The sequence below is a fragment of the Lolium perenne genome, chromosome 3, assembly GCF_019359855.2.
Source record: "Lolium perenne isolate Kyuss_39 chromosome 3, Kyuss_2.0, whole genome shotgun sequence".
Taxonomy (NCBI): Eukaryota; Viridiplantae; Streptophyta; class Magnoliopsida; order Poales; family Poaceae; genus Lolium; species Lolium perenne.
The window spans coordinates 102261008-102281196 of record NC_067246.2 but is presented as its reverse complement, the minus strand read 5'-3'; the positions used below and the strand labels follow the sequence as shown (position 1 = coordinate 102281196).

At 40.7% G+C, this 20189-nt stretch overlaps 1 protein-coding gene and 1 long non-coding RNA gene across 3 annotated transcripts; one reads left to right on the top strand and one right to left on the bottom strand.

Annotated features, from left to right (window-relative positions):
• Nucleotides 1-8330: 8330 nt before the first annotated feature.
• Nucleotides 8331-10257, bottom strand: LOC139829840 (uncharacterized). The gene is made up of 4 exons (XR_007876126.2): nucleotides 9910-10257; nucleotides 9724-9820; nucleotides 9482-9558; nucleotides 8331-8774 (listed from the first exon to the last, which is right to left on the bottom strand). It is a non-coding gene; the product is annotated as an uncharacterized lncRNA (long non-coding RNA).
• A 7310-nt stretch (nucleotides 10258-17567) lies between these two features.
• LOC127342019 (uncharacterized) lies at nucleotides 17568-19794 on the top strand. 2 transcript variants are annotated; one of them, XM_051367956.2, is made up of 3 exons: nucleotides 17568-17865; nucleotides 17971-18111; nucleotides 19482-19794. In XM_051367956.2, exons 1-3 carry the CDS (start codon nucleotides 17665-17667, stop codon nucleotides 19695-19697), a joined length of 558 nt encoding a protein of 185 aa, XP_051223916.1. In that variant the 5' UTR covers nucleotides 17568-17664; the 3' UTR covers nucleotides 19698-19794. The 2 variants fall into 2 exon arrangements, with proteins under 2 accessions (XP_051223916.1, XP_051223917.1); XM_051367957.2 differs by lacking the exon at nucleotides 19482-19794 and adding an exon at nucleotides 19058-19386 and having other exon boundaries at nucleotides 17572-17865.
• Nucleotides 19795-20189: the final 395 nt, after the last annotated feature.

Genomic DNA, 20189 nt, shown 5'->3' with positions numbered 1-20189 from the left:
ATCAAGATGCTAAGGATAGCAACAAGGTGATATCAAAAGGGTACATCACAATCAGAGATCAATAGATGGCTTGCCTTGGCTTATTTGTCCCTGGACTTCTTCAACTCCATTAATATAAGAATCCCAACAACCATAAATAAAATCCTCGTCCGATTCCACTTCTTCTTCTCCGGAATTGTTCGCATCTATCGCCGGAAAATATAAAGGAACACAATCAATCACATTGCATCATCAAGACAACATTCAACAATCAACAACTAACCATGCAGCCAAGGTATAACATATTAAGGACTTATAGATTCCACAAAACAACTCTAAGATTTTTAATTTAGAAAACCCCATTTATTTACCTAGTAAAGGTATGAGAGTATCACAACTTAGCAATTGCCTCTCTCGGTTATCACCATGGCATAAACCAAACATCCCCTGGTAGATAACATCATAAAGAGGACAAGAGCATTAGTTTGACATCAAATACATTCACAAAACATTTTCAAACATTTTTGGAAAAAGTAGAAAACAGTTTTCCTAACTTAGTTTGCTCACATAACCCAACATCCAAAATAGGAAGCAAACCATATTCCACATTGATACGTCTCCGACGTATCGATAATTTCTTATGTTCCATGCCACATTATTGATGATATCTACATGTTTTATGCACACTTTATGTCATATTCGTGCATTTTCTGGAACTAACCTATTAACAAGATGCCGAAGTGCCGATTCTTTGTTTCTGCTGTTTTTGGTTTCAGAAATCCTAGTAAGGAAATATTCTCGGAATTGGACGAAATCAAAGCCCGGGGGCCTATTTTTCCACGGAGCTTCCGAGAAGACCGAAGAACACACGAAGTGGGGCCACGAGGTGGCGACACCACGTGGCGGCGCGGCCCGGGGGGGCCCGCGCCGCCCTATGGTGTGGCCCCTCGTCGGCCCCCGACTCTGCCCTTCCGCCTACAAATAGCCTCCGTGACGAAAACCCCGCATCGAGAACCACGATACGGAAAACCTTCCCGGAGACGCCGCCGCCGCCGATCCCATCTCGGGGGATCCAGGAGATCGCCTCCGGCACCCTGCCGGAGAGGGGAATCATCTCCCGGAGGACTCTACGCCGCCATGGTCGCCTCCGGTGTGATGTGTGAGTAGTCTACCCCTGGACTATGGGTCCATAGCAGTAGCTAGATGGTTGTCTTCTCCCCATTGTGCTATCATTGTCGGATCTTGTGAGCTGCCTAACATGATCAAGATCATCTATCTGTAATTCTATATGTTGCGTTTGTTGGGATCCGATGAATAGAGAATACTTGTTATGTTGATTATCAAAGTTATGCTTATGTGTTGTTTATGATCTTGCATGCTCTCCGTTACTAGTAGATGCTCTGGCCAAGTAGATGCTTGTAACTCCAAGAGGGAGTACTTATGCTCGATAGTGGGTTCATGCCTGCATTGACACACAGGGACGATGTGTGAGAAAGTTCTAAGGTTGTGTTGTGCTGTTGCCACTAGGGATAAAACATTGATGCTATGTCTAAGGATGTAGTTGTTGATTACATTACGCACCATACTTAATGCAATTGTCTCTGTTGCTTGCAACTTAATACCGGGAGGGGTTCGGATGATAACTTTGAAGGTGGACTTTTTAGGCATAGATGCGGTTGGATGGCGGTCTATGTACTTTGTCGTAATGCCCAATTAAATCTCACTATACTCATCATGATATGTATGTGCATTGTCATGCTCTCTTTATTTGTCAATTGCCCAACTGTAATTTGTTCACCCAACATGCAAGTTCGTCTTATGGGAGAGACACCTCTAGTGAACTGTGGACCCCGGTCCAACTCTCTTTACTGAAATACAATCTACTGCAATACTTGTTCTACTGTTTTCTGCAAACAATCATCTTCCACACAATACGGTTAACTCTTTGTTACAGCAAGCCGGTGAGATTGACAACCTCACTGTTTCGTTGGGGCAAAGTACTTTGGTTGTGTTGTGCAGGTTCCACGTTGGCGCGAGTATCCCTGGTTTTGCGCAGCACTAAATCTCGCCGCCATCAACCTTCAACGTGCTTCTTGGCTCCTCCTGGTTCGATAAACCTTGGTTTCTTTCCGAGGGAAAACTTGCTGCTGTGCGCATCATACCTTCCTCTTGGGGTTGCCCAACGAACGTGTGAAATACACGCCATCAAGCTCTTTTTCTGGCGCCGTTGCCGGGGAGATCAAGACACGCTGCAAGGGGAGTCTCCACTTCTCAATCTCTTTACTTTGTTTTTGTCTTGCTTAGTTTTATTTACTACTTTGTTTGCTGCACTAAATCAAAATACAAAAAAATTAGTTGCTAGTTTTACTTTATTTGTTATCTTGTTTGCTATATCGAAAACACAAAAAAATTAGTTACTTGCATTTACTTTATCTAGTTTGCTTTATTTACTGTTGCTAAAATGGCCAACGCTGAAAATACTAAGTTGTGTGACTTCACAACCACAAATAATAATGATTTCTTATGCACACATATTGCTCCACCTGCTACTACAGCAGAATTCTTTGAAATTAAACCTGCTTTACTGAATCTTGTCATGAAAGATCAATTTTCTGGAATTAGTTCTGATGATGCTGCTGCCCATCTTAATAATTTTGTTGAACTATGTGAAATGCAAAAATATAAAGATGTAGATGGTGATATTATTAAACTAAAATTGTTCCCTTTCTCATTAAGAGGAAGAGCTAAAGATTGGTTGCTATCTCTGCCTAAGAATAGTATTGATTCATGGACTAAATGCAAGGATGCTTTTATTGGTAGATATTATCCCCCTGCTAAAATTATATCTTTGAGGAGTAGCATAATGAATTTTAAACAATTAGATACTGAACATGTTGCTCAAGCTTGGGAAAGAATGAAATCTCTGGTTAAAAATTGCCCAACCCATGGACTGACTACTTGGATGATCATCCAAACCTTCTATGCAGGACTAAATTTTTCTTCACGGAATTTATTGGATTCAGCTGCTGGAGGTACCTTTATGTCCATCACTCTTGGTGAAGCAACAAAGCTTCTTGATAATATGATGATCAACTACTCTGAATGGCACACGGAGAGAGCTCCACAAGGTAAGAAGGTAAATTCTGTCGAAGAAACCTCTTCCTTGAGTGATAAGATTGATGCTATTATGTCTATGCTTGTGAATGATAGGACTAATATTGATCCTAATAATGTTCCATTAGCTTCATTGGTTGCACAAGAAGAACATGTTGATGTAAACTTCATTAAAAATAATAATTTCAACAACAATGCTTACCGGAACAATTCTAGTAACAACTATAGGCCATATCCTTATAATAATGGCAACGGCTATGGTAATTCTTATGGGAATTCTTACAACAATAATAGGAGTTCACCCCCTGGACTTGAAGCCATGCTTAAAGAATTTATTAGTACACAAACTGCTTTTAACAAATCTGTTGAAGAAAAGCTTGGGAAAATTGATATACTTGCTTCTAAAGTTGATAGTCTTGCTGCTGATGTTGATCTTTTGAAATCAAAAGTTTTGCCTAATGAGAATCATCATAATAAAATTACTACTACAGCAAATGCCATTCAAGTTAGAATTAATGAGAATATAAGATTAATGGCTGAACTGCGTGCTAGGTGGGATAGAGAAGAAAATGAAAAACTAGCTAAAGAGAAGAATATAGCTAAAGTTTGGACTATTACCACCACTAGTAATGCTAATGCTACACATGTTGCTGCACCTTCAACTCATACTAATAAAAGAATTGGTGTTAGCAATGTTTCCACTTCTAATGCAAAGCGCGAAAAACTGCACTGAAAGCGCTAAAACTAGCTGAAACTGCTGTGATAAAGCTGCTGAAATTTTTTCCAACATTGGGGATGATGATCCCATTGCTTTAGATTATAATGGTTTGAATTTTGATGATTGCCACATCTCTGAAGTTATAAAGTTCTTGCAAAAACTTGCTAAAAGTCCTAATGCTAGTGCTATAAATTTGGCTTTCACGCATCATATTACAAATGCCCTCATAAAAGCTAGAGAAGAGAAACTAGAGCGTGAAGCCTCTATTCCTAAAAAGCTAGAGGATGGTTGGGAGCCCATCATTAAGATGAAAGTTAAAGATTTTGATTGTAATGCTTTATGTGATCTTGGTGCAAGTATTTCTGTTATGCCTAAGAAAATTTATAATATGCTTGACTTGCCACCGCTGAAAAATTGTTATTTGGATGTTAATCTTGCTGATCATTCTACAAAGAAACCTTTGGGTAAAGTTGATAATGTTCGCATTACCGTTAACAATAACCTGGTTCCCGTTGATTTTGTTGTCTTGGATATTGAATGCAATGCATCTTGTCCCATTATATTGGGAAGACCTTTTCTTCGAACTGTTGGTGCTACCATTGATATGAAGGAAGGTAATATAAAATATCAATTTCCTCTCAAGAAAGGTATGGAACACTTCCCTAGAAAGAGAATGAAGGTACCTTTTGATTCTATTATGAGAACAAATTATGATGTTGACACTTCATCTCTTGATAATACTTGATACACACTTTCTGCGCCTAGCTGAAAGGCGTTAAAGAAAAGCGCTTATGGGAGACAACCCATGTTTTTACCTACAGTACTTTGTTTTTATTTTGTGTCTTGGAAGTTGTTTACTACTGTAGCAACCTCTCCTTATCTTAGTTTTGTGTTTTGTTGTGCCAAGTTAAGCCGTTGATGGAAAAGTAAGTACTAGATTTGGATTACTGCACAGTTCCAGATTTCTTTGCTGTCACGAATCTGGGTCCACCTCCCTGTAGGTAACTCAGAAAATTAAGCCAATTTACGTGCATGATCCTCAGATATGTATGCAACTTTCATTCAATTTGAGCATTTTAATTTGAGCAAGTCTGGTGCCATTTTAAAATTCGTCAATACGAACTGTTCTGTTTTGACAGATTCTGCCTTTTATTTCGCATTGCCTCTTTCGCTATGTTGGATGAATTTCTTTGATCCACTAATGTCCAGTAGCATTATGCAATGTCCAGAAGTGTTAAGAATGATTGTGTCACCTCTGAATATGTCAATTTATAATGTGCACTAACCCTCTAATGAGTTGTTTCGAGTTTGGTGTGGAGGAAGTTTTCAAGGATCAAGAGAGGAGTATGATGCAACATGATCAAGGAGAGTGAAAGCTCTAAGCTTGGGGATGCACCCGGTGGTTCACCCCTGCATATATCAAGAAGACTCAAGCGTCTAAGCTTGGGGATGCCCAAGGCATCCCCTTCTTCATCGACAACATTATCAGGTTCCTCCCCTGAAACTATATTTTTATTCCATCACATCTTATGTGCTTTTTCTTGGAGCGTCGGTTTGTTTTTGTTTTTGTTTTGTTTGAATAAAATGGATCCTAGCATTCACTTTATGGGAGAGAGACACGCTCCGCTGTAGCATATGGACAAGTATGTCCTTGGTTTCTACTCATAGTATTCATGGCGAAGTTTCTCCTTCGTTAAATTGTTATATGGTTGGAATTGGAAAATGATACATGTAGTAATTGCTATAAATGTCTTGGGTAATGTGATACTTGGCAATTGTTGTGCTCATGTTTAAGCTCTTGCATCATATACTTTGCACCCATTAATGAAGAAATACATAGAGCATGCTAAAATTTGGTTTGCATATTTGGTTTCTCTAAGGTCTAGATAATTTCTAGTATTGAGTTTGAACAACAAGGAAGACGGTGTAGAGTCTTATAATGTTTTCAATATGTCTTTTATGTGAGTTTTGCTGCACCGGTTCATCCTTGTGTTTGTTTCAAATAAGCCTTGCTAGCCTAAACCTTGTATCGAGAGGGAATACTTCTCATGCATCCAAAATACTTGAGCCAACCACTATGCCATTTGTGTCCACCATACCTACCTATGCTACATGGTATTTTCCGCCATTCCAAAGTAAATTGTTTGAGTGCTACCTTTAAAATTCCATCATTCACCTTTGCAATATATAGCTCATGGGACAAATAGCTTAAAAACTATTGTGGTATTGAATATGTAATTATGCACTTTATCTCTTATTAAGTTGCTTGTTGTGCGATAACCATGTTTACTGGGGAACGCCATCAACTCATTGTTGAATTTCATGTGAGTTGCTATGCATGTTCGTCTTGTCTGAAGTAAGGGCGATCTACTCTGAGTTGAATGGTTTGAGCATGCATATTGTGAGAGAAGAACATTGGGCCGCTAACTAAAGCCATGTTCCATGGTGGAAGTTTCAGTTTTGGACAAACATCCTCAAATCTCTAATGAGAAAAGAATTAATTGTTGTTGAATGCTTAAAGCATTAAAAGAGGAGTCCATTATCTCGTTGTCTATGTTGTCCCGGTATGGATGTCTAAGTTGAGAATAATCAAAAGCGAGAAATCCAAATGCGAGCTTTCTCCTTAGACCTTTGTACAGGCGGCATAGAGGTACCCCTTTGTGATACTTGGTTAAAGCATATGTATTGCGGTGATAATCCAGGTAGTCCAAGCTAATTAGGACAAGGTGCGGGCACTATTAGTACACTATGCATGAGGCTTGCAACTTATAAGATATAATTTACATGATGCATATGCTTTATTACTACCGTTGACAAAATTGTTTCATGTTTTCAAAATCAAAGCTCTAGCACAAATATAGCAATCGATGCTTTTCCTCTATGAGGACCATTCTTTTACTTTCAATGTTGAGTCAGTTCACCTATTTCTCTCCACCTCAAGAAGCAAACACTTGTGTGAACTGTGCATTGATTCCTACATACTTGCTTATTGCACTTATTATATTACTCTATGTTGACAATATCCATGAGATATACATGTTACAAGTTGAAAGCAACCGCTGAAACTTAATCTTCTTTTGTGTTGCTTCAATACCTTTACTTTGAATTATTGCTTTATGAGTTAACTCTTATGCAAGACTTATTGATGCTTGTCTTGAAGTGCTATTCATGAAAAGTCTTTGCTATATGATTCACTTGTTTACTCATGTCATACACATTGTTTTGATCGCTGCATTCACTACATATGCTTTACAAATAGTATGATCAAGATTATGATGGCATGTCACTCCAGAAATTATCTGTGTTATCGTTTTACCTGCTCGGGACGAGCAGAACTAAGCTTGGGGATGCTGATACGTCTCCGACGTATCGATAATTTCTTATGTTCCATGCCACATTATTGATGATATCTACATGTTTTATGCATACTTTATGTCATATTCGTGCATTTTCTGGAACTAACCTATTAACAAGATGCCGAAGTGCCAGTTGCTGTTTTCTGCTGTTTTTGGTTTCAGAAATCCTAGTAAGGAAATATTCTCGGAATTGGACGAAATCAAAGCCCAGGGGCCTATTTTTCCACGGAGCTTCCAGAAGACCGAAGAACACACGAAGTGGGGCCACGAGGTGGCGACACCACGTGGCGGCGCGGCCCAGGGGGGCCCGCGCCGCCCTATGGTGTGGCCCCTCGTCGGCCCCCGACTCTGCCCTTCCGCCTACAAATAGCCTCCGTGACGAAAACCCCGGTGCCGAGAACCACGATACGGAAAACCTTCCGGAGACGCCGCCGCCGCCGATCACATCTCGTGGGATACAGGAGATAGCCTCCGGCACCCTGCCGGAGAGGGGAATCATCTCCCGGAGGACTCTACGCCGCCATGGTCGCCTCCGGTGTGATGTGTGAGTAGTCTACCCCTGGACTATGGGTCCATAGCAGTAGCTAGATGGTTGTCTTCTCCCCATTGTGCTATCATTGTCGGATCTTGTGAGCTGCCTAACATGATCAAGATCATCTATCTGTAATTCTATATGTTGCGTTTGTTGGGATCCGATGAATAGAGAATACTTGTTATGTTGATTATCAAAGTTATGCTTATGTGTTGTTTATGATCTTGCATGCTCTCCGTTACTAGTAGATGCTCTGGCCAAGTAGATGCTTGTAACTCCAAGAGGGAGTACTTATGCTCGATAGTGGGTTCATGCCTGCATTGACACACAGGACAGGTGACGAAAGTTCTAAGGTTGTGTTGTGCTGTTGCCACTAGGGATAAAACATTGATGCTATGTCTAAGGATGTAGTTGTTGATTACATTACGCACCATACTTAATGCAATTGTCTGTTGCTTGCAACTTAATACTGGAGGGGGTTCGGATGATAACCTGAAGGTGGCCTTTTTAGGCATAGATGCAGTTGGATGGCGGTCTATGTACTTTGTCGTAATGCCCAATTAAATCTCACTATACTCATCATGATATGTATGTGCATTGTCATGCTCTCTTTATTTGTCAATTGCCCAACTGTAATTTGTTCACCCAACATGCTGTTCGTCTTATGGGAGAGACACCTCTAGTGAACTGTGGACCCCGGTCCAACTCTCTTTACTGAAATACAATCTACTGCAATACTTGTTCTACTGTTTTCTGCAAACAATCATCTTCCACACAATACGGTTAACTCTTTGTTACAGCAAGCCGGTGAGATTGACAACCTCACTGTTTCGTTGGGGCAAAGTACTTTGGTTGTGTTGTGCAGGTTCCACGTTGGCGCCAGAATCCCTGGTGTTGCGCCGCACTACATCTCGCCGCCATCAACCTTCAACGTGCTTCTTGGCTCCTCCTGGTTCGATAAACCTTGGTTTCTTTCTGAGGGAAAACTTGCTGCTGTGCGCATCATACCTTCCTCTTGGGGTTGCCCAACGAACGTGTGAAATACACGCCATCACACATCATTTGAAAACTCAAGCTAAACAAAAGAGCTAATGTTAAGTTGCAGAGGTTTTGCTTTGCAAGCATAAAACAAAGGTTGCCCATCTTTACTAAAAAGAGTTGGTCAAGGGTTTTAGATAAACCGAAAGGTTTTGCTTCAACAACTCATGTAGCACACACATGTTATTTTCGGTAACCAATAAGCATGAACAGAGACTAACAGTATTTTTCCTAGAAGGCCAGTACTAATACAAGACTAACCCAATTGGATTCACTCAAAAATATTAATCCTGCAATTTTAGGAATTTCTTTGAATCTGACTGTACAGAAAACAAGATCTGTATGTCATAAATCGTAGAAAAATCCTAAAAATATGAGACCACTGGCATTTGAAAGATATTTAAACAGAGATGCACACACAATTGGATTTGGATTCAAATTGCTTCTGAAACTCTCACAAATGGATTAACAAGGTTACTGCATGTCTATACCATTTGCTTTACCTCTGGAGTTACAGAACAGATAAAGGTTTGAAACTTGTTTGAAATGATTAAGAAAATATTCTGTAGCCCTACAGAACTGGAATCACTCAATTAGGTTCAAAAATGGATTTTTGGGGATTTAAAAGCTAACAGCCATGTCTGCAGAACACATAGAACAAGTTTAATTCACCACAAATCGTACAAAAATCCTAAAAATATGAGGTCAGCTGCATCGGAAATGTATTGAAAAGCTGGTTCTTACCCAATTGGTTTCATTCCAAAATTCGTTTCCAAGCTCCTGGTTTAATTCGACAAAGTCAGATCTGACCAGATTTTGATCTGTGAACCATTTCAGTTTCAGGAGGTCAATCGAAGTGAAACCACCGCCAAAATGAAGGTATTGTAGAGAGCTTTCACCCGCAGTTGAGTTTGCTCAAAAAGGTTTGGCAAAACGGAACAAATCTAACAAACAGTGAATCTGCATGTTTCCAGAACTTTATTTACCAGGGAGTATCTGTAACGAATTTGAGGATGAGACCAACGCCAAGTTGTAGATCTTTTGAATACCTATCCGCGGAACTTTGAATCACTCGATTTGGATCTGCACACGAGATTTGGTAGATTTTACAAATTCGTACCAGAATCTGAAACAGCAAGATAGCAGAAATTACTGCAGGGATTTGGACGAACTTTGCTCAAGAACTTCAGATCTGAGGATTGCTCAAGCTTCTCCATGCTTGGATCAACATGCACCTGCATCAAGATCCAATCTTAGCAATGGAGGAAGAAGAAGATGAGATTAAACCATCTAGGGTTGGGGAGAAGATGGAGAGGGAGGCTCTCATGGTGAGGGGAAGCTTGAGGGAGAAGGGGAGCTTCATCTTGGTGGCTTTCCATGGCCATGGCCGGCCATGGAAGCTAGGGGAGCAGTATTTTCGTGGGGAGAGGTAGGAGAAGGGTGTGAGGGAGTGAGGGAATGAGTGGGGAGTGGAAAATGAGAGCCAAAGGTGGAGGTGGCCGGCCAAGGGGGGGTTTTATAGAGGGAGAGGGGTGGCTGCCTCCTTTTTTGATTGGCTAAGGTGGGTGGCTGTCCATTTAATGACTGGGTTAGGTGGGAGGCAAGTCTTGTGGAGGAAGAAAGTGAGGAGGAAAATGGCTGGCCGAAATTGTCATGCCAACATAATTGGCCGGCTCCATTTTTGCCAAACACAAGGGAACAATGAGAGAGATGCACAACACTCATGTGTATAGTCCAAGACATGATGTTGAGGAGATGATGTCTATGAGTGACTTTGATGATGATAAGAATATGAGTAGATACATATAGATAAAAAGGGGTATGAAGGTGACATGTGCCATGAGAATAATCTCCACCACTCTGGTTGAGACCAACTTATGAAGAAGATAATTCTCGAGGTAGAGTTGATGAATAGAAGTTTTCATTTGAATTCAAAATTGAAAGGATTGGGATTGACCAAATGCAACAATGCATGAGCATGTCAAGATAGATGGGATGGTGATGGTGGTTTAGTCAATGATAGGGCAAGGTTAAGAGAGATGGTGAGTGAAATAACCATATACTCACAAGGATGAATATGGTGACATGAATCTCCAATTCATGAGGTCAAGGTGATGATGGAAAGAAATATAGGAGTGAGATAGACATGAAGAAATATAAGTTGTTCTTCAAATAAGAGGTCAATTGGGAGTGATTTGGAAGTATCAAATGATCATCCATTTGATCAAAAATTGGAGGATGGAGGGGATACAATGTGGTGGATCAGAGATGTGCATAAGATGTGCAAGAGTTGCCATTTGAAAAAGAGTTTAATTGAAAGGTATGGGACACACCTCAATTGTCTAGAGACAATTGGGAATGAACTCAAGTGAAATGGAATTTTGAAGATGTTGAGAGAAAACTAGTTGGAACATAGGAGTTCAAAATATTCTACTTACTTTCTCAAGTAAGGTAGAGTTTTCTCAAACCTAAAATAAACAAGAAATGGTATAAATACCATAGCAAGCCTTTTTGTAAAAAGGAAAGCAAAATAGGAAGAAAAGTTTTAGAGACCAGTACTTGGTAGAAATGGGATGGAAAACAAAATCCATTTCAGTTCCTTGTTTTCTTTGAAGAAATATTTTGGGAAGATTTAATAAAACTAGAAGTAGTTTTGTGATCAAAACTAAAGAAGGAAAAACAATAGGGTGTTTGAGAAAGAAAGCTAATTTTAGGGAGGAGTGTTCTCAAGGGTAGATGATACCAAGTTTTGAATTAAGGATGATTTGAGCTAGATTTTCACAAAGAGGAATATTAAGATGACACACTCATGTTGCCATTAGGACAAGGGTTTGATGTAGTAAAAAGGAAAACAAGTTTTCCTAAGTCACATATGTGTTTTATTTTGGTGAGTTGTTTGTTTGACCACTAGAGGTGTTGATCTATGAGGCAGCTCAAGACAAAACTCAACAAGCAAATCAAGACAATTCATCTACCAACGTATCAAGGCAATTCATCATAACAAACAGATCAAGACAATTCATCTTAATTAGTCTAAAGAAAAAGTTTTTGTTCCCCCTAATTTTTGCACTAAGGACAATAAATCAAGGTTTCAAAATTGGGGTGTGACAGAACCGGTGCAGCAAAACTCACATAAAAGACATATTGTAAATATTATAAGAATCTACACCGTCTTCCTTGTTGTTCAAAACTCAATACTAGATATTATCTAGACTTTAGAGAGACCAAATATGCAAACCAAATTAGCAAGCTCTAGGTGTTTCTTCATTAATGCTTGCAAAGTATATGATGCAAGAGCTTAAACATGAGCACAACAATTGCCAAGTATCACATTATTCAAGACATTTTAGAATTACTACATGTAGCATTTTCCAAATCCAACCATATAACAATTTAACGAAGAAGAAACTTCACCATGAATACTATGAGTAAAGCCAAGGACATACTTGTCCATATGCAACAGCGGAGCGTGTCTCTCTCCCATACAGTGAATGCTAGGATCCATTTTATTCAAACAAAAACAAAAACAAAAACAAACTGACGCTCCAAGCAAAGCACATAAGATGTGACGGAATAAAAATATAGTTTCAGGGGAGGAACCTGATAATGTTATCGATGAAGAAGGGGATGCCTTGGGCATCCCCAAGCTTAGATGCTTGAGTCTTCTTAGAATATGCAGGGGTGAACCATCGGGGCATCCCCAAGCTTAGAGCTTTCACTCTCCTTGATCATATTGCATCATACTCCTCTCTTGATCCTTGAAAACTTCCTCCACACCAAACTCGAAACAACTCATTAGAGGATTAGTGCACAATAAAAATTAACATGTTCGGAGGTGACATAATCATTCTTAACACTTCTGGACATTGCATAAAGCTATTGGACATTAATGGATCAAAGAAATTCATCCAACATAGCAAAAGAGGCAATGCGAAATAAAAGGCAGAATCTGTCAAAACAGAACAGTTCGTAAAGACGAATTTTAAAATGGCACAGACTTGCTCAAATGAAAATTCCAAAATTGAATGAAAGTTGCATACATATCCGAGGATCACGCACGTAAATTGGCATATTTTTCTGAGCTACCTACAGAGAGGCAGGTCGAAATTCGTGACAGCAAAGAAATCTGAAACTGCGCAGTAATCCAAATCTAGTATGAACTTTACTATCAAAGACTTTACTTGGCACAACAAAACACAAAACTAAGATAAGGAGAGTTTGATACAGTAGTAAACAACTTCCAAGACTCAAATATAAAACAAAAATACTGTAGTAAAAACATGGGTTGTCTCCCATAAGCGCTTTTCTTTAACGCCTTTCAGCTAGGCGCAGAAAGTGTAAATCAAGTATTATCGAGAGACGGTGAATCTTCAGCGGGGTTTGGAGTTTTCTCAACCATGCATAGTATATTGGATACATAAGTTTCAGCGGCTCCCTTTTCATTAGTCTTGGGCTTGCTACTCTCATCAAACAAATTTTCAGGAACAAGCCAAGCATAGTTATTTTCTAGCGCTTCATTTATCGCTAGGAGCTTACATGGTATCGGCGCTTTGATCTCCCCACCATCATTAATATTATTAGTGTACCTCACTCTCTCCATGTCCATCTTTTCAAGGATACTAGCAAAATTGGTATAAGAACCAAGCATCTTGTATTTACTAAAGACCTTTCTAGCTTCTCTTGCTATACCACTAAATTCTCTAAGAAGGGTTTCTAAAACAAAATCTTTCTTTTCCCCTTCTTCCATATCACCGAGTGTAAGAAACATGTGTTGGATTATAGGATTGAGATTAACAAATTTAGTTTCCAACATGCGAACTAAAGCAGCAGCAGCAATTTCATAAGTAGGAGCAAGTTTTACCAAGTGTCTATCTTCAAAATCTTCAAAGGTACTAACATGATTGAAAAATTCTTCTATATTATTTCTCCCAACTATATACCCACGTCCTACCGGTATGTCTTTCGTGGTAAAATTAAAAGGAAACATGATGAATCAAGTAAAGTAAATGCAAGTAACTAATTTTTTTGTGTTTTTGATATAGAGTGCAAGGCAGTAAATAAAGTAAAGCTAGCAACTAATTTTTTTGTGTTTTGATATAATGCAGCAAACAAAGTAGTAAATAAAATAAAGCAAGACAAAAAACAAAGTAAAGAGATTGGGAAGTGGAGACTCCCCTTGCAGCGTGTCTTGATCTCCCCGGCAACGGCGCCAGAAATTTGCTTGATGCGTGTAGTTGACACGTCCGTTGGGAACCCCAAGAGGAAGGTGTGATGCGCACAGCGGCAAGTTTCCTCGATAAGAAACCAAGGTTTAATCGAACCAGTAGGAGTCAAGAAGCACGTTGAAGGTTGATGGCGGCGGGATGTAGTGCGGTGCAACACCAGAGATTCCGGCGCCAACGTGGAACCTGCACAACACAACCAAAGTACTTTGCCCCAACGAAACAGTGAGGTTGTCAATCTCACCGGCTTGCTGTAACAAAGGATTAACCGTATTGTGTGGAAGATGATTGTTTGCAGAAAACAGTAAAACAAGTATTGCAGTAGATTGTATGCGATGTAAAGAATAGGACCGGGGTCCACAGTTCACTAGAGGTGTCTCTCCCATAATATAAAAGCATGTTGGGTGAACAAATTACAGTCGGGCAATTGACAAATAGAGAGGGCATAACAATGCACATACATGACATGATAAATATAGTGAGATTTAATTGGGCATTACGACAAAGTACATAGACCGCTATCCAGCATGCATCTATGCCTAAAAAGTCCACCTTCAGGTTATCATCTGAACCCCTTCCAGTATTAAGTTGCAAAACAACAGACAATTGCATTAAGTACGGTGCGTAATGTAATCAATAACTACATCCTTAGACATAGCATCAATGTTTTATCCCTAGTAGCAACATCACATCCACAACCTTAGAACTTTCTGTCACTGTCCCAGATTCAATGGAGGCATGAACCCACTATCGAGCATAAATACTCCCTCTTGGAGTTAAGAGCAAAAACTTGGCCAGAGCCTCTACTAATAACGGAGAGCATGCAAGATCATAAACAACACATAGGTAATAACTTGATAATTAACATAACATAGTATTCTCTATCCATCGGATCCCGACAAACACAACATATAGTATTACAGATAGATGATCTTGATCATGTTAGGCAGCTCACAAGATCCAACAATGAAGCACAATGAGGAGAAGACAACCATCTAGCTACTGCTATGGACCCATAGTCTAGGGGTGAACTACTCACTCATCACTCCGGAGGCGACCATGGCGGTGAAGAGTCCTCCGGGAGATGAATCCCCTCTCCGGCAGGGTGCCGGAGGAGATCTCCAGAATCCCCCGAGATGGGATTGGCGGCGGCGGCGTCTCAGTAAGGTTTTCCGTATCGTGGCTCTCGGTACTGGGGGTTTCGCGACGAAGGCTATTTGTAGGCAGAAGGGCAGGTCAGGGGGCCACACGAGGGGCCCACACTATAGGTCGGCGCGGCCAAGGCCTGGGCCGCGCCGCCCTATGGTTTGGCCACCTCGTGGCCCCACTTCATCTCCTCTTCGGTCTTCTGGAAGCTTCGTGGCAAAATAGGACCCTGGGCGTTGATTTCGTCCAATTCCGAGAATATTTCTTTACTAGGATTTCTGAAACCAAAAACAGCAACTGGCACTTCGGCATCTTGTTAATAGGTTAGTTCCAGAAAATGCACGAATATGACATAAAGTGTGCATAAAACATGTAGATATCATCAATAATGTGGCATGGAACACAAGAAATTATCGATACGTCGGAGACGTATCAATAGCTCCAAATTTCGATGCTTTTATACTACAGATTCTTCACCACCTATCACTTGGTTTCATTGGGTTTTCATTATATTTTGTGTTTCAACTAATGTTAATGTCGCAATCCAGGTGAAACCTTGTTTTGAATTATGTATTTCAGGAAATCATCATTTATTGAGGATCCGAGGACATTTATGAGCTAATTGCAACAAAATAAAGATATTTCTTTTTGAAGCCAATTTGATCCAGGCGTAGCATAAGGTTTAGAGGTCACCCGTACGGGCAGGGCCGACTGTACCGCCTGCACGTACTATGTTGTGCCAATTTTATTTCATTCATTTGTGAATTTATGATTAAGATGATTATGTATGAGAATGAATGTATATGTGCATCTAATGTCGTTATCTAATTTTAAGGGTCCATGTAACATGATCTGAAGAATTCATAGACAGGAACTTGTTTGCTTGTGAATCGGCGATCCCTGAGTGAGACAGTCGATATCAAAGGGGATCTAGCAATACTCAAGGAATAACAACGAACCACCAAGTTTAAAGCTTTGATCTGGTTTAATCACCTTAATAGATGCACTGACCATGGCTTTGGTAACAGACAGAAGGATCATTGGAGAAAGGTGAAATATACCAAGAGGAGTCTTTCTCTCTTTTGGGTTGCTTGCATACTCATATATAAATAAGAAGAATCATATTCACTTATCACATTTATTCCACCAGGAACATTTACTATCATCATGAACTGAATCCCCCCGCGCCTACTTTTTCATCTGCAGAAACTCGTTTACTTCTTAATAGTTGTTTATTTTTATGCACTTTACTTTATTTCACTTTCAACACTTCAAATTTCCTTAATCATATTCACCATTTTCGATTTCAGTTCTTGCAGTGAATTCACCTAAGACTTGTGACACCTTGGGAAACACCGCATATAAATATCCTCCTACGCTCCTTGTTAGGACACGATATAAAAACCAAAAATAATACTTTCACAAAAACATGCACAAATGACCATGTGTTCTTGCAGTCCATCAAGGTGTTCGGGCATGAGGCAATGCCAATGTCTAATGCAATGGCTGAATTTATTACACCTTATAAGAGAATAGTCAAGTGAATCTATGAACCCCACTTTACTTTTTATGATACGAAACAACTTTATAATACTTTCATCATATTTTATTTTTTATGCTTTAATTAAATCCTAAAATACAAAAACACTTTTACTATTTTGCAAAGACAAACAAAAACCCCAAAAGACCTTTATCTTACTTTTTATTTGTCTTGTCTTTTCGTACATTGTTTTATTTTTTGTATTTACAAGTTTATTTCAGCTTGACAACCACATGATGAAATTGGGATACAAGGCAAATACTTTATTTTGTAGGTTGTTTGAAGAGGAGAACAAAAGACATCTCTGCGCCAATTTTCCAAGAGTTCGATATAAATTCTCGAGTCACCCTTGTGGGGAAAAAAGACCTTACTACAACAATCTGATTTGAAGTTCTAACGAGTTGGTACACACGGAGTTGTTGCCATCACACACCTGCTCTTCACGAATTCCAGCATATCTGGGGTTGGGATGGGCAGTCCAACCAATTCACTTTTACTTAGGTCCGGTCCAAGCCAGTAGGGAGACCCTGTCGGACTCCTCCTCCCCAAAACAAACCGTATGTGGGACGTTTCCTTCATACAGCTCAAATCATTCTCACATGCCAAAGAGACATCTTTCCTTATGATCTAGTAGTTCACATAATGGTATTTTTCAGTGAGAATTGAGTGGAGAGAGCATCTCTTTTAAAAATTATAGTGTACAAATATACTTAGGAAAAAATGCTCTAGAACTAAATCCTATGAATAAAAATATTGTATAGAAAATTTACTAAGAATTTGAAAAATCAAATGAATTCCCTTACCCTTCGAATCAAATTTAGAATAGTTCTTGCACATCTCGGTTTCCTTCTAAGTAGTACTCCGTACTAAGTTTGACGAGAAATGGGGGAAGCAGAGCAAACAAACACCCCCGTCAAGTAGCCTTGGGTCTTCCCTGTCGTCGAGTCAAACCAAAGCCCGCTCCTCCACGATACCACCGCGCACGCCGCCGACGCACCCTGCGCTCGCACGGCGGGAGCATGGGCGACCCGGCGCCGCCGGCGTGGATGGCGGTCGCGGCCCGCAAGTGGCTCGAGGACGCCGGCGCCATCGGAAAGGACGCCGCAGGCGGCGGCGACGGCCGCAGGGCGTTCAACGCGCTGCCGCTGTCCGGCGTGCGCGTGGCCCTCGCCGAGCGCGGCCGCGCCCTCTGCTCGCTCCGCGTGCCCGCCCACCTCACCGTGCGCGCGCGACCCCGGCCCTCGCCTTTCTCTGATCGATTTCCTCTTGCTGGGCTCCAATTGACTCTCGATCGTGTGTGTGTGTGTGTGTGTGTGTGTATGCAGGACGCGGAGGGGAACTGGCACGCGGGGGCGATCGCTGCGGCGGTGGACGACGTCTGCGCGGCGGCGATCATGTCGGTGGAGGGCATCATCAAGGTCTCCCTCCACTACGACATCTCCTACTTCGCACCGGCCAAGCACCATGTGCGTTCTCTCGCCCTGTTCCTTCCCCAAATTCAACAAAAAAAATGTCGTTTATATATTTATTGGGATAAAAAGTAGTCTAGCGATCGTTATGCGGGTAGCCACGTCCAATTTCATCAACTGTAGCACTTCTCACATGTCTAATCATTCTATCCTATCGATAATATAGGTTGGCAAGGAGTCAGGACTAGAAAGTGCTAAACTGTTAATTAGATTATGAGCCTTATGAGGGATGTTTATGCATAATCCAATACTTCTAAATTCTTTTTTCTTGTGATGGGGATACTTCAAAATTCTGTCTGAACTGCTCCTCAAATAAAATACTCCTATACTATCAGAAAGTAGATTACTTAATTCACACTGTTTACGGCGGCAATTAGGTTCTGTGGTCCATATATTAAATTATTTCATATAAAACTGGATTAGGCGAGCTTGGTCTTTCCTCGAAAGCTGCTTTCTGGGCTCGGAGCATTTGGTTAGTTATTCCTTCTGAACCTGTATACTTTGTAAAGTCGGAGTAGAGTATCCATTCATAGATGCTTTTCTTGAGACATTTCAACAATTTCTTGTTCCTGTAATAAAAGTACTCCGTAACAGACAATGCAATGGTGGTTTCTCCACCAGGGCTTGCATAGTTTTGTTTCCTCTTCCGTTAATGGAACACAATGCAGTGCAGCGGTTATGTTACCCTAAAAGGGATATTCCTGGACAAATTGAGGGTGTGAGCCGAGGCACACCGAGCTTTAAGGGCTCATTCTCATCATGGCCCAAACTAAGCATTGCTTCCACATTCCAGCATTCCATTTCAGACATTTTTTCAGTTTCCATCAAGTCACAGTTTCTGAAGTTGCAGAAACTCAGGTTTTAGCTGCATTTCTTTCCTTCTCCCGCGGGCATTTTTTTCCCCCACAAAGCTGACGTAAAAAACTTGCTGAAATGTTTTTAGGACGAAGTGGAGATGGATGGGAGGGTGGTCGACCGGAAAGGGAGGATGACGGCGGTAACGACGGAAGTCCGTAAGAAGGACACTGGCGAGCTGGTGGCGATTGGGCGGCAGTGGATGACCACGTCTAGACCAAAGGGAGCTCAAGGAAGCAAGCTATGATAAACTTGTTGCGCTATATTCCCGAACAAACTAAGGCTATGACATTTTCAGCCGCAGCACACCCAGCATTAAGGGCACATTCTCATCATGGCCCAGACTAAGCATTAACTCCACATGATAGCATTCCACTTCAGACGTTTTTCAGTTTCATTCAAGTCCCATTTTCTGAAGTTGCAGAATTCTTGTTTTAGTTGCATCTTTTCATTCTAGCTTGTGCAAGTGTTTTTTACAAAGCTGAGTTGAGAACTTGCTGAAATATTTTTAGGACGAAGTGGACATGGACGGGAGGGTGGTTGTTCGGAAAGGGAGGATGACGGCGGTGACGATGAAGGTCCGGAAGAAGGAGACACGTGAGATGGAGGCGATCGACCGGCAGTCGATGACCACGTCAGACCAAAAGGAGCTCAAGAAAGCAAGCGATGATAAACTTCTTGTGTTGTATTCAGTGGTGTTCATCACTGGTTTCTTTACACCGTCTTAAACGGGCTACAGTTCCGCAAGTCATTTAAAAAAAACTAACCAATCACCTCCATTAGGCATTACGCTGATTTTGACGGGTTCTTTGATGAACACCCTTAGCTGTGTTCAATTCCTCGAGACGGGCCTAATTTTTCGTCATGAAAAACAATTAATTCACTGGAACTAGGGTTTCAATCAACCATTAGCTCGAGTGATCATGATTCAAGCATCCACATCCGTAGCTTCATTGGTTCCCCTCTGTGCAGTAATAAAAGATGTTGTAGATCCTTTTAAAATAAACTAGATACATACTAAAAGAAGTGAACCTACATACTAAAAATAGACTAGATACAGACGAAAGTGAGTGAACCAAAAAAATAACTAAAACGTCTTACATTGTTGTACGGAGGGAGTACAAGCTGAAGCGAAAGCACTGCTACTAGCAGCAAGACTGAAGACGCTACTCAACGTTGACCTGCCGACGTTTTGAACTGAAAAATCAAAATCTTGCCAG

Excerpts from the sequence above, each read along its gene's own strand:
- LOC127342019 (XM_051367956.2), top strand. The coding sequence starts at position 17,665 with ATGGGCGACCCGGCGCCGCCGGCGTGGATGGCGGTCGCGGCCCGCAAG. Across the intron at positions 17,866-17,970 it reads GCGTGCCCGCCCACCTCACC|GACGCGGAGGGGAACTGGCA; the intron begins GTGCGCGCGCGA and ends GTGTGTATGCAG. Across the intron at positions 18,112-19,481 it reads TCGCACCGGCCAAGCACCAT|GACGAAGTGGACATGGACGG; the intron begins GTGCGTTCTCTC and ends AAATATTTTTAG.